Genomic DNA, 13,269 nt, shown 5'->3' with positions numbered 1-13,269 from the left:
ATGCGCGACGCCGGCCGCGCAGGCGTGGCGGGGGAGGGGGCGGAGGCGGTGGGGAGCGAGGCGCGTGCGCGCTGCGCCGCCACCACCTGTCGCCGGGGGCGGGAGGCGCGCATGCGCGGCCCCGTGTGGCGCAGCGGGTGGGGTTTGAGGCTACTGTGGGTAGAAAAGTCGTCAGGTGTCACCGAAGTCAGTCACGAACACTAAGCACATAAATAAATAAACAAATAAATAAATAAAAACACTATTTGGGAAAGCCCCCAGTCGCTTTTCATCGCTAACACCACCTCCTTCCCCCCTCCCTTCCAGCGCCGTGCTCCTTGCCTGGTGCTTTCCGTGGTTTCTGTAGTAAAACTAAGGAGCATTTTTCTGTAAACTGCAGAGAAATGGGTTAAGAAACGAGCAGCTCGCCGGCGGCTGCAGGGGGAGACGGGGACGAGCGAGGAGCCTCCTCTGCTGGGTTTGTGTAGGGGTTGCCATGGCACCCGCCCGCAGCGCCGGCTTGAAATCCCTCTGGGGATCAAGAGCGGTCCTCGGCCGTCTTCTTTTTACTTATTGTTTTGCTTCGTTTTGCTTTGTTTTACTTTGTTTTGTTTTGCTTTGCTTTGTTTTCCAGGCTAATCTGTCACCGATGCTAAAACAGGGCTAACAGTACTGCCCGCGGGGGTGGTTGGTTGGTGCAACATCACCTTGCGCGGTCATTTTGTGTCGATTTAAGTCGATTTTGGGGTGGTGGTGGAGATGGAGGAGGCTGGGGGAGAGGAGACTGATTTAGGGGGGAGAGCCCAGCCTGGGTCCTCTCCTGATCGCTCCTCACAGCAGGAGTTGGAGCAACTCGGAGGAATGCAACTTTCTTCCAAAGCTGGCACCGATCTCTCTCCGCCTCTCATTGCTATCAAAAAAGGTAAGGGAGAAAATAATGGTAAGTACTTCGTAGTGACTTTCTATGGAGAAAAATCGAAGAACAAGGTGTGAAACTAATTAAGTAGAGTGTTTAAAGGTATAGCAGGTGTTCACATATGCTGAGTGGGAACACGCTGTTCTGAATGTGCCAGTGTAGGGACTGCAACCTGAAATTTTCAGCTTAAATACCTACACCTAAATAAATACATACGTATGTGTTTATAAATATATCTACAGGGCCAGGCATAGCGCTGCTCAAATCCCTTAACACATGTTGATTCATAGTGATGTCATTACAACCATTTCTCCTGGAATTAAAATGAATATTACTCTATAGTGTAGTATATAGTATGGTATCTCTTTTCCAGAAAATGTTAATGGTGTGAATAGATTAAATAGTTAGTTCAAAGATCATTGAGCGTGGCCTCTCAAAGACATCAGCCAGCCCCTCAGCATTTGTGGGTACATCCCATCAGGGCCCATGATCCTACCTATGTCCAGTGCTTGAGTGCTCTGTATCCTCACCCTCTTCCACCAGGCCAGGGAATACTTAAGCAAACTGGATGTATTAAGTCCACAGGCCCTGATGGGATGTGCCCACAAGTGCTGAGGAAGCTGGATGATGTCCTTGAGAGGCCACTCTTGCTTACCTGTAAGCATCCAGAGCACTGGGAGAGGTGCCTGAAGCCTGGAGGAAAACAAATGCCACTCCTGTTTCCAAGAAGGTCAAGAAAGAAGACTTGGGGAACTCCAAGCCTGTCAGCCTCACCTTGAAACCTTGAAAAGTGATAAAGCAGCAAATCCTGGCACTTGAAGGTGCTTGGAAGTAGTCAGGATGGATTCACCAAGGGAAAGATATGCCTGACCACCCTGATAGTCTACAGTAAATTGACTGGCTTGTTAGCTGAAGTGAGCGCAGTGAATATTGTCTACTTTTTCTTCAGCATGAAAAAACTATTTAAAATAGAGAACTAGACAAAATAAATAAATAAATAAGGTGGCTGGCTGCAGATAAGTTATTTTACTTAGTATCAAGAAAGCATTAATATGCTTTCTTGTTACTAAAACAACTTTAAATATACAAAGTATCATTTTTAGGAAAAACAAATGCATATGCTAAATTTTTGATTAGATAACTTAAAGATCTTCAAAAGATCCTAAGGAGGCTTAATCAATTAGCAGCATGCAGTTATACTAATAACATATGTCTTATTTTTATTGCAAATATTATCAATCTTTATTCTTCAGATATTCACATGCACAAGTTGTTAAGGTGTCTGCAGGTAGCAAATTTGCCAGAGACACGTGACTCACAATCTGAATTTAGATAAAGGAGTAACAGAGGAAGAATAACTGGATGAGAATATTAAGCATGAGAAGTGATAGTATTTCAACCTATGATTTTTCCAGAATTGATTTCTTCATACGAGTACCTTAAATTGTTGCTTTTTATTTGTTTGTTTTAACCTCTACTGCTATCAGTAGGGATTCTTTGAAATTGATCTTCAGATAAATGCTATTAAAAGATATCTTTTGCCCCTAACAGATTCTAAGGGTTTCTGCAGAGGCACGAGTTTTCTAATGTTCCTTTCATGTCTTGTTTCCCCCAGCCTGAGAAGAAGTTAGCCAGAAGATACTAAGACACGGTGTGGTGACATTTTTTGCACAGCTTGTAAATGCATTTATTGTGCATATACCAGAATAAGTACAACTTGCCTCTTCTTCTTGTCACTAGATAGAGAAAGTAAGCATCGTAGACGAGGGGTTCTGAAGACAAGGAGCACTGAACTAGGATCTGCTGTCACAGGATCACCTTTCACTGCTGTTCTTCCGGCAAGTGTTTTCATTTTAAAATAGGTGGTGATTCAGCTGCCTTTTGTCTGCTAAATTTTCTTCTGTACAGGTTGTTCTTGAAGTTGTCATTGACAAAGTTTGGCCTGATACTGGAGGGTTCTGGCTTCATTAATCTCTGTTAACTACAAGAAAAAAGAACAGTGAACCACTCAAAATTGTATAAAGTGTTAGGTCATTTACTTTCTGTGCTCACAGTGTATGTTGTTGGGGTTTTGCTTCATGGAGTTTTTGATCATTCATTTGTTAATTACCTTTCTTTGCCAAGATGAAAATTAATATTGGTTAAGCATACTTAACCAATACTGCATAATGCCACATCTGTACCATCTCATGGGAATATCTCACGTCACTTTAAATGAGGTGGCTTAATTTGTGAAGGTGGTTGAGTCCAATCCATCCAGAACTCTGAGCAGGCTTATTTAACTAAAATAATTAAGATTATATTCTTACATTATATTCATATATTCTTTTTGGATCCAGTCATGGTCTGGGCACAAATGTTAGTTTATTTTATGCAGTATCCAAAATGTGTTTCTCCCCTAAGTTATGATTGGAGCTGAAATAAGTTACAAAAAGCAGTAGTTTTTTTCTGCAACACTGCCAGAATACTGTATTCTGCCTCCACCCCAGACACTAATAAGATGGCTATTAAATCATGTTCAGTCATCTAATGCACTTAGAAAAACAGCACAGAAAAAATGACATTCGGTACTTGGCATCTAGTGTCCTTACTAAGACATAAAAAAGAAATTGCTATCAGAGAGAGAGTAATAGCTGTATTTCTGTAATGTTCTAGAGATTTAAAAACTATAAGCATATATATTTTATAGCTACATGTTATCTCTAATAATTTTATGTCGTGTAATGTGGGAGTTTTTTGGCTTTTGCTCCATAACATTTGTCTTGAAGGAGGGAGAAACTGAATACTGAATCAGGAAAGGCATACACAAAACAAGAGGTCTAGCTGTTTGCATGGGAGCCAAACATGATGAATGACTGACACATATGACATGGGAGAAGAATGAACTGAGAATCAGAAAAATGTGGCTTTTAGATACGTTGGAATGGCACTGACCAACAGATACAGATATTTGAACAGTCTTAGTGTCTCCAGGTCTCAAAGAGATGCAGTGAGAGAGGAGTGTTGTGGAACATCCAGAACTTGGGGTAAAACCAGTTGTTAGGAGCCAAAGGAGGCCGATTGTAAATCAGGGTTACTCAATTACAATTCCTAGCTTAGTGTACTGGAAAGATGATGTAATTTCTCACTGCTTTTCTCCAATGAAAATTGTGAATTACAGAGACACTCCAGACATCCCAGGTACTCAGCGGGAACTGTGTACGGGGGAGAATGCTAAGTGTGGTGATTCTTTAACCCAAACCTTTACTTTTATTTGTACAGCTTCTGAAGATTAACTGTTAACTTAAAAATGTTATTTAGCGTATCTAGTCTTGTTCACGCTATCATGAAGATTTAAAAAAAAATCATTTGTCTACATAAATTTCCTGCTTTGCCACTTTGCTACTACCATTATATGACCTGCATATTAAACTTCAATTTTATATTTGTTTCAGTAGTGACTGGTTTTATTTTATTTTTTTCCATTTCAGTAATAACTTGATACTGTATGTTAAAATGCTGACAGTATAGAGGTGGGAGTGATCCCACATCTGGAATATGCACATTTAGTTTGGAATCTGGACTCATAAAGCTCAGATTTGAATTAGAGCCATTATAATGCCAGGATCTGCATCTGATTCTGAGGTCCTGATCTGAAGTTTCTCTTGTAGCAGCTTTATACTGAGAAGTAATTCCAGCCTAACAAGTTAATTATTAATGATCTTTATTTTTCCTTTCCATTTCTTTGATGTAAGTTTTTATGTTCCACATGACGTCGTTATGAAAACACCTTAAAGATAACAATAAAAAATACAGTCTTTAAATGCAATATAGAATAACTATGGGAAAAATAATCCATCACAAACTTTTATTTTCTAGACAACTGGTAAGAAAAATATAGTACTTTCCAGTGAAACTAGGAAAGAACTAGCCAAACAAGCTAAAGTCATCAGAGAGGAGAGAAGAGCGCAGATAGATGAACGGCACAAGTATTTGATATCAAGATTGGCAGATGGCATGGGCTTAAGTGAGCAGCAAGTAGAGGAGGCCATTGTTTCTGATGACAAGGTAAATATAAATTATCACTAAATGATTGTTATTAAATACCTTTCCAAAATTTCCAGTCTTTTGAAACTGCTACACAACTAACTACCATTATAATTTTATTTTTAGTTTCAACTTATAGAACAATTCTTTGCCTCTACTGGACTTAAAAAGTTACTCTTCTTTTACCAAGATGTCTTGCAGGTACTTTTCCTTTATTACTTTTGCAAAAGTTTTATCTATCTATCTATTTATTTATTTATTTATCTATTCATGTGACGGTTGCAAAATTCAGAAGATCTTAGAAGTGACTTTTTTGCTCTTTATGCCAAAGAAAATGGAAAAGAACCTGGATCTCATTGTTTTGGTACTGCCAGCTTGGCTTAGGTGGAAACAAGTGAACGCCCTGTGGTGTGGTATGTTCTTATTTTCACAAAATGCAACTTAAAAAATGGCCAAATAATTTAATAATTCATTCTTCAAAAAAGATACAGATAATTGAGGCAAAGTGTCCCCAGCACTCAGAGTTTTAGAAGATTAGCTAAAATAAGTATTGTAGCAATGGTGAATTGCTTGTGTAAGAATCGCTTTGTCTTCTTTCAGTTTGAATTCCACCAACTCTAGTATGGACAAAGCACTGATTCAAAAGAGTGAAAAATTCTTTTGTAAATTAAAGTGGCTTAATATTCTGGTCAGCAGAGGTGTTACTTCAGGCTTGTTGGGAACAAAAGCTGATGGATAATGCTTGACTCTCAGTGAAGTGCAGGAATGAATTACAGGTTCATTATAACCTGTACTTTTCAGTACTGTTGGAATTGCTTAGAGAATTTGCAAAGCATAGAATCAGCTCAGCAGTCAAAAGAGTTTAATCTGTTTTTCCTTTCACTGGGACTGCGTATGCACATTTCTGGGAGGAACATGTTCTTCTGACTTGAATCAAGATGAGACTAAAATCTGGAAAGTGTTTTCCTTAACTGACAAGCCAGGAATGAATGCCCAGCATGGCTTAAGTAAAACATTTTGTTTCTGGATTTAATTATTTGTTTAAAACAGATTTAATTTGTTTTGATCTTTTTAGTTGTTAAAACATGAATTTATTAAAATATTGTTGCAAAAGTATCATAGCATAAAAAAATAAATGTTACTGATGGAAATTGTGAATTCCATCTTTATCACCTCATTCTGATGAATCCAGAGATCTCATTAAACTGACTGTTCTGTCAATATTTGGAGATTGTTTAGGGCTGGTGACAAGTTTGTCGTGTTTTTAGCCATTTTTGGCCATTCTCTGAGACAAAATACTGACCTGGGCAGACCTTTGGCCAGAGCCAAAGTAGGCATATTCTTACCAAGATTTCTCAAACATTCTTTCTTCACTTCTGCTCTTCTCTCGCCTTTGACAGCTTAGGTACATAATGTTTCTTTTAGACTCTGCATAGGGATGAGGAGATGGGATTTGGCTTAGAATGTGGGAGACGCGACTATATGTCACACATCATATATTTGGTCCAGCAGGAACTAATCATTTGTCTTTTTAGGAATGAGCCTCTCCTCAAACTTGAAAGAGAGACACCCGCAGGCTACTTCCACATAATTTTCTCTTATATTCTTCCAAGTTTCAATGGATTTTTCTCTATTTATGTGTGTGACAGAAAATTAGAGGGAAGTAGGTCTTGATTAAGCTTAAATATTTTGTTGCTTCAAGGAGAAAATGTTGTAGTGGAGAAAGGTATCTCAACAGAGAGGGACCCAGGGGCAGCAAGTCTTCTCAGAGAGAAAGTTTTTCAGAGTGATATATGATTAAAGACTTAGGCATAAAACAAAATTTATCTGTGTTGTTGGCAGGATCTATCTGACAGAGTTCCTTTAGAATTCTGCTCTCAATTAGTTTATGACCTTGCAGACCAGGCATGCAACTCTTTCTGTGAGACATGCAGTTTGTTTCCATGGAGGAAGTTTCTCCATGAAATACTTCAGAATCACTTTCATTATATTTTCTGAGATTTTTCTCATTCTTTGATTTTATTTTTTTTCTGAAATAGCAGATTTATGAAACTGTTTACTGGGGATTGTGGAATTTGTGCAAAGCTTATTCCCCAGATAAAGTCAGCCTTACAGGTTGGGTACTATTAATTGATTTAAAATGAGATTTGTTGTAATTCACATATTAAAATAGGACAATGTATCTGTGTAATACTTGTTTTTATTTTATTAACCTCTTATTTATAATTTAATTCTTAGCAGAAGTCGAATGCTTCATTGAGGTCAGATGGGTCAACAAACAGTATGCTTCAGAAGAAGTTATTTCTTACCATGGATGCTAGTGAGGTATGGTTGAAAAATTCATTACATGACACTTGCAAGGTAAAATAATGAAAAACAGCAAGAACAACAACAAACCCATAACAGCTGTGCAGTATTAAAGCAGATTTTTGTAGTTCTTGGATAGGTATTCAAGTACTTAAACCACGTTCTAATAATGCAAGATCTCCCAACATTTCTTGAGCTGAGAGTGGAATTCACCAGTAAAGCTGATCTGGAAAGAAATGGAGATTGATGGATGTTGCCATCTAAGAAGAGAGCAAGTCAAATAAACCCTTGTTAAAGGTTGCATTTCTCAACATTTTTGTTATTGATTACATGCTTCAGTATTTTCCCATGCTCATGCACTTCTAATTTAAAAATGCAGTTCTTCAGTGTTTTTGTATTTCCTTGCATATAATGCACATTACTTCAAAAATACCTTTAATAATTCATTTATTCCATTCTAGTACTTATACCAACCTCCTTACTGTAATGCATAAGCATTATTCAGGAGTGTATTCAGAATAGTCTTTAAGATTTCTAATTCATTTTCTTATTTATTTTTAATTTCCCTTTTACTAGAGGAGTATGATGCTAAAGAGTGATGGTCAGCCATGATCATCCCAGAGTTTAAGCAATCTTTTCTGTGAGCATACTGTAGAGTACATGAAGGGAGAGGGCCCACACCCCAAACGTTTCTTGGTTTCTAATACTAGGATATAGAACCAAATGTGAGCTTAATAACCTTATTATAGTGCTGCTACTGAGAAGTGCTCCAGTATTCTCTGCTGGGAGAAGCTTTTGAAAAGAGCAGGCCCCTTTTCCCACTCTATTAGCAATGACCTGCTGCCAAGTAACTACGTGGCAAAATCATATAAGTCATATATTGTTACTTGTCAAGACAGAAGGGAATTGTTTGAGAACAGGAGAGTATGAAAGCATTACTCTCTGGTATTGCCATGTGAAAGCTTAGCAGAAATGAAGAATCCAAAAATAATCACAAAATATGGATGATTTTTTCTATTTTTGGAAGCATACTTTCACCAAAAGTGGACTATATCAGGACTGCAGACTGGAAGCCTAAAGAGTTTTCATTTGCTAACCACTGAAATGATAATAAAAAGCATTTAAAAAAAAAAAAAAAGTTATAAGTGAAAAACTGCTTGTTTCTTTTTTATTTCTAAATAGCTTGAGGAGGACTAGGTTTAAAACTTCAGTGGCACCAAATTTCCTTTTGAGCTTTGTTACTGAAAAACAGAACATTGGGACAAAGTTGATATATTTCTGCAGAAAAATGTATTTTCATTGTCTTCTTTTCCAATAGACAGTGTGTAATGTTCTGCTTGCACATGCTGACACTGTCTAGCACAATGGTATCGTGTAAGATCAGCTCAGTATATAACAAAGAATATCACAAATTAAATTATACAATTGAATCATATTTACTGTAAACTAGGCTATTCATTCTTGTGTACAATTTGTGAACTGAATCAATTGGAAGGGCTTTTCAAATTTCTTTTGGTTGAGTTATTATTTTATAGAGTAAAAATAAGCATTGTTTATGGTACTGATTTGAAACTTACATTACTTGAGCCCATCAAAAAGATGAAAATAGATATTAGAAACACTTGGTTCAGTAGTTCTGAGTAATCTTTCAGTTTCTTTTCAACAATAAATGACATAAATGCCATTTTAAATTGATTCATTCTGGTCTAAATACCAATGAAAAGTACTTTAAAGAAAGCTGAGTATGTAGTTTTCTTCACTGAATTTATGTCAGTGAGCTCAGAAAAGGATTAGACAATAAGATGGGTAGGTTCATAAATGGGTGCTAAAATGACAAGACAGGACCATGTCATCTAACAGCTCACAAACAACTGTTGCAGCTGGTGCGGAAATAGGAGAGGAATGGAGCACAGGAAGTAGCCTAGTTCACAAGCCCTCCATAAACTGCATTTTCATGTCAGAGTTGTGATACTGGACTGCTCTGCTCTGCCCAGAAGGGTGTTTCTCACATTCTTATGTCAGCTGGAGAAAAATCAGTGTTTGATTTGAGAGAGACAGATTCTTAAATATTTTACAAATGGTTCTTTATCTTATTTGAGTAATATATAAACATATTTTTTGCAATTTTGTTTTCAGCAGTTTAGCAAGTTATGAAGTAAATTATTTTTACTCTATGTGTGTATTCTTTTTAACCGTATGTATTTTGTGCTTTTTACAGAACTTTACAGGAACTTGTGCATTTTTCCTAAGGACATCAGATAAAGTTATAACTGCATCAAACATTTCTCAGGTCAGACAAAATCATGCAGTGCTTAGTGTGCATTTAAGATTTTCTTAGACCCTTATTCACGCAGAAGTTCTCCTGGAATCAGGAAAAGAAGTGGGGAGTATTTTCATGAAAAAGTTTAGTTGTATTTTTAACGAAAGTTCTTTTTCATCAGAAGAGGGATGTGTGATAAAGTAATGTTCTAATGCTTAGGAAAGTAGCTACATGCAATCTTGTTAAAAAACAAGATTTAAACTAATAAAGATTCATTATTATGAAATGACATGCAAAAGAAACCTGTTCTTCCTAGTATCATAGAATCATAGAATGGTTTGGGTTGGAAGGGACCTTAAAGATGATCAAATTCCAATCCTGCTGCCATGGGCAGGGACACCTTCACTAGACCACGTTGCTCAAAGACCCATCCAGGCTGGCCTTAAACACTTCCAGGGATACAATGCACTTCTTCAGGCACTGCTTTATGGGAACTGTGTTTCTCTGTGACTTTCTGTCTAGGGCATCTTCTTCTTTTGTGAAGAGGTACTCAAACTTTAGGTGGAATACATTAAGAATGATGCCTTGACTGTTCATCCATAACTCCTCACACTTTTGAAGAAGGGCTTTCTATCCTTTTGTACTTTATTGAGATTATTATACTGTAATATATTTTGGAAATAGTATTCTACCCATGCATGACAACTAATTGTCTTAAACACTCTTCTTTTTGCATTCAAGTGTGGAACTAGCAAGAAAAACATTACTAAAATTATTAATCAAGATAGACAAGAATATTAAATCCCTTACAAAATTTCATTTGTGGTTGCCATTCCTAAAACACTCCGGAATCATTCCATGGGAAAAAGTTGGGAGTAGAAGCTTCCAGGGCAGAACTTAGTACTCTTTCCCACAGATCAGTGAAACCTTCATTATGATGAAGGCAGAAAAACAGTGTTTGTTTGTGCAGTTCAGAAGTTGTGAATGAGACCCACTCTCTTCTAAGAGAGATGCACCCAGGGGCGTAACAGCTAGTTGGTATGGGTAATAGAGGGCACAGGGCCCACGTTCAGGATGTGTGTATTTATGGGCAAAATGCCAGTAAAAGAACAGCTGACTGGTTCATAAATGAATAGCACTGGGAAATATGCAGTTCTTCACTCGCTCCAATTTATGTTTTAAATTCTGCAGTTGAATTTCACTCAGCAGTACTGACTCTATCCCCGTCTTTGGCAATGCACTGCTTGTTGCTGTCCATGAATAATGAATTGGAGAGAACTGTGCTGCTGAGTGTGACTTTTCTTGCCTGATACATTTGTTATCCTTTCTCTTAGACACTTATGGTGGTCAGAAACTGCTTCTCTACAAGAGAAATGTAGACATAAAATTTTCTTAAGGTTAATTAATGTACTGATATCAAGTTAATCTTAACTGCTTGTTGGAGTGTTACTACAATATGGGACAGAGTTTTCTGGTGACTCAAACTAATGGACAAGCCTTGGAATTTCCAGTTGAGTTTTAGTTTATATCAAATCCAAATTCTGTATCTGGGGGGCAATATCCTCATGGAATGTAGAGAGTTATGGGTTATACATATTTGTGTTCCATGCATTTCCCTCAAATAGAAAAATGTTGTAAAAGTTTACATACACTTTGCTAACTTCTGTTTCTTCCCAAAGGAGGTGAATTTTGGTGTATTTGATTGTTCTAATGGAAATATACTTGAGGGCCTGGAATTTTTATTATCCCAGATCATGATACCAGCACTTAAATCCCAACAGGTAATCATATATACATATATATACATGTATATATATATATATATAGATATAGATATTTTTAAACAACAGTTCAACAGTTGGAATTAAGGCAAGTGACTGCTGCAGTCCCCTTTGTGCATCAGATGAACATAAAGCAGGGGACACATAAAGATAAAAGTCTCATATAGGCCTTTATGAGAGTCATGCAATTTGTATTTAAGTGTTTAAAATTTTTATAGTTTGTGTTCATTTTCAAGCAATAGCAGCAGCTGTAATGCTCACGACAAAGAAGAAAATAGCACAACCGCCATACTAAAGCAAAACTGTGATGATTTAATTAAAACTAGGTTAAACTTGGACTGAAGGAAGTCCCAAGTCCTTCTGGCAGAATAAAAGATCAGTCCATGATTTTATTCTAGAGTGTGGAGGGGAAGCACCATGTCACAGCCAGGATATCCAGCTTCTTTGAGTTATTGTTTTATGGAACAGACAAAGCATCATAGTTGGTTCTGTTGCTTCTAGAGTAACATGTTCTGAAGTAGTAAATGTAGTAATGCTTCGTGTCTGTTGAGAATGATGGTGTCATATCCTATTATTTTATGCTATTCTTTTCTCTAACCCAGGCGCAATAAAGGAGATTAGAATCTCCATAACTCTTTTCAGAGGGTGCCAAATCAGACTGGGAGAAAAAAATAGGTGGCAACTGACTTTGAGGACACTGAGAAGAGGGATGCATTTTTATTTCTTGAGATATTTATGCTTGTTTGTCTCTTCTTGTCTAACAGACTAATTAAATTAATGCACACTTTAAAATATTTGTGCATATAGTACTGATTAGTGTAGTTGAAAGGGCATACTGATAAATCTTTGTTAAATAAGTTAAAAAGCCCATTGGTATTAAAAAAAAAAAAAAAAGAAAAAAAAAAAAGAGAGTTTGACTCTGGTTTTACGTTTTAATTATTTATATATTTTTATATTCATAAATTGTGAAACAATCAGCACTGGGGGGCTGTGAAAGAAGGTCTGAAGGACAGCCAGATACAAGACTTCCTGTATTCAGTGGATAGATTCGTGGGTACTTTGTCATCATCGAGACAGAATCTAGAAGACAAAATCCAGCTCGCAAAAGTGGATATTGATATTTATATCAGCAATTTACAGAACCCATCTGACTACATAACTGCAGGTGTGTAATTCCTACAACAAGATAAACACAACAGTGATGCTGTTTTTAAGAAAACTAGTGTTATGCTATTCATAAAGATTTACCTTGAAGAATTAATTCATCTTCCATGAGCTATATACATTTTTCTGTTGACTCTTGCCAGGTTTATGATCGTCTAATCATAAAGTTATCAATCTTTTCCCTATCCTTTAGATCTTAAAGGATTGGGTGGTTCCTTACCTACCTTTGTGTACATGTTGGCCTCTGTTCTTCCTGGTGTGCTGGCTATGTGTTTGCCAAGTGTAGTCAAGTACTAGTGTGTATACATCTTTGTTTTTTTTTTGATACTGGGGAAATCTTATGTAATATTAAGTCCAAGGACTGTGAGTCAAAAAAGGCATATTTATATAAAATTATTTATGTGTATATATACATATATATATGTGTGTGTGGAAATGAGTGGTCGTCTCTTTGAACATTAGCCTTCTGCCCTTTCTTATCACCACAAGGAATTTCAGAGTGAAATCATGCCAACCAGTCAATACTTCTACAGTCCCTCTCTGCCCTGTGTTAGCCTAACTTCCTATATTAGACCAGCTTCCAGAGAAGAACTGGTGGCTTTTAAGATGAGACAGTAATGTTAAATGGCTAAACAAGTTCTTTAGACCCATTTAATAGTTCAAGGTGAACAAGTCCTAAACATAATGCACTAAGTAAACTGGAGTTTTTCACCTGCTAGAACAATCTAAAAGGTGTGCTGACTTATAAATAACAGGGATTTTGTGTCTGTTGATAATGGTGTCCTTTATGTGATGCTTTTAGTGTGAAATAGGCTGCAATGGCAGAAAGACAGAAA

General features: G+C 37.0%; 1 protein-coding gene across 1 annotated transcript in view; it reads left to right on the top strand.

Annotated features, from left to right (window-relative positions):
* The window catches only part of LOC311206373 (dynein axonemal heavy chain 5-like), a gene marked incomplete at its 5' end in the record, with an annotated part of 146,980 nt that continues 133,711 nt past the window's right edge, over nucleotides 1-13,269 (top strand). The window contains 10 exons of the mRNA XM_084281653.1: nucleotides 1-142; nucleotides 380-457; nucleotides 716-901; nucleotides 2,636-2,733; nucleotides 4,754-4,942; nucleotides 5,048-5,122; nucleotides 7,160-7,246; nucleotides 9,447-9,518; nucleotides 11,168-11,269; nucleotides 12,248-12,438. Of these exons, the coding sequence (XP_084137779.1) occupies nucleotides 1-142; nucleotides 380-457; nucleotides 716-901; nucleotides 2,636-2,733; nucleotides 4,754-4,942; nucleotides 5,048-5,122; nucleotides 7,160-7,246; nucleotides 9,447-9,518; nucleotides 11,168-11,269; nucleotides 12,248-12,438 (1,220 nt within the window). The remainder of the gene's footprint in view (nucleotides 143-379; nucleotides 458-715; nucleotides 902-2,635; nucleotides 2,734-4,753; nucleotides 4,943-5,047; nucleotides 5,123-7,159; nucleotides 7,247-9,446; nucleotides 9,519-11,167; nucleotides 11,270-12,247; nucleotides 12,439-13,269) is intronic.

This window comes from Netta rufina (genome assembly GCF_964035555.1).
Source record: "Netta rufina genome assembly, chromosome: 2".
In the NCBI taxonomy this organism is placed as follows: Eukaryota; Metazoa; Chordata; class Aves; order Anseriformes; family Anatidae; genus Netta; species Netta rufina.
This window is presented reverse-complemented; position numbering and strand designations above follow the sequence as displayed.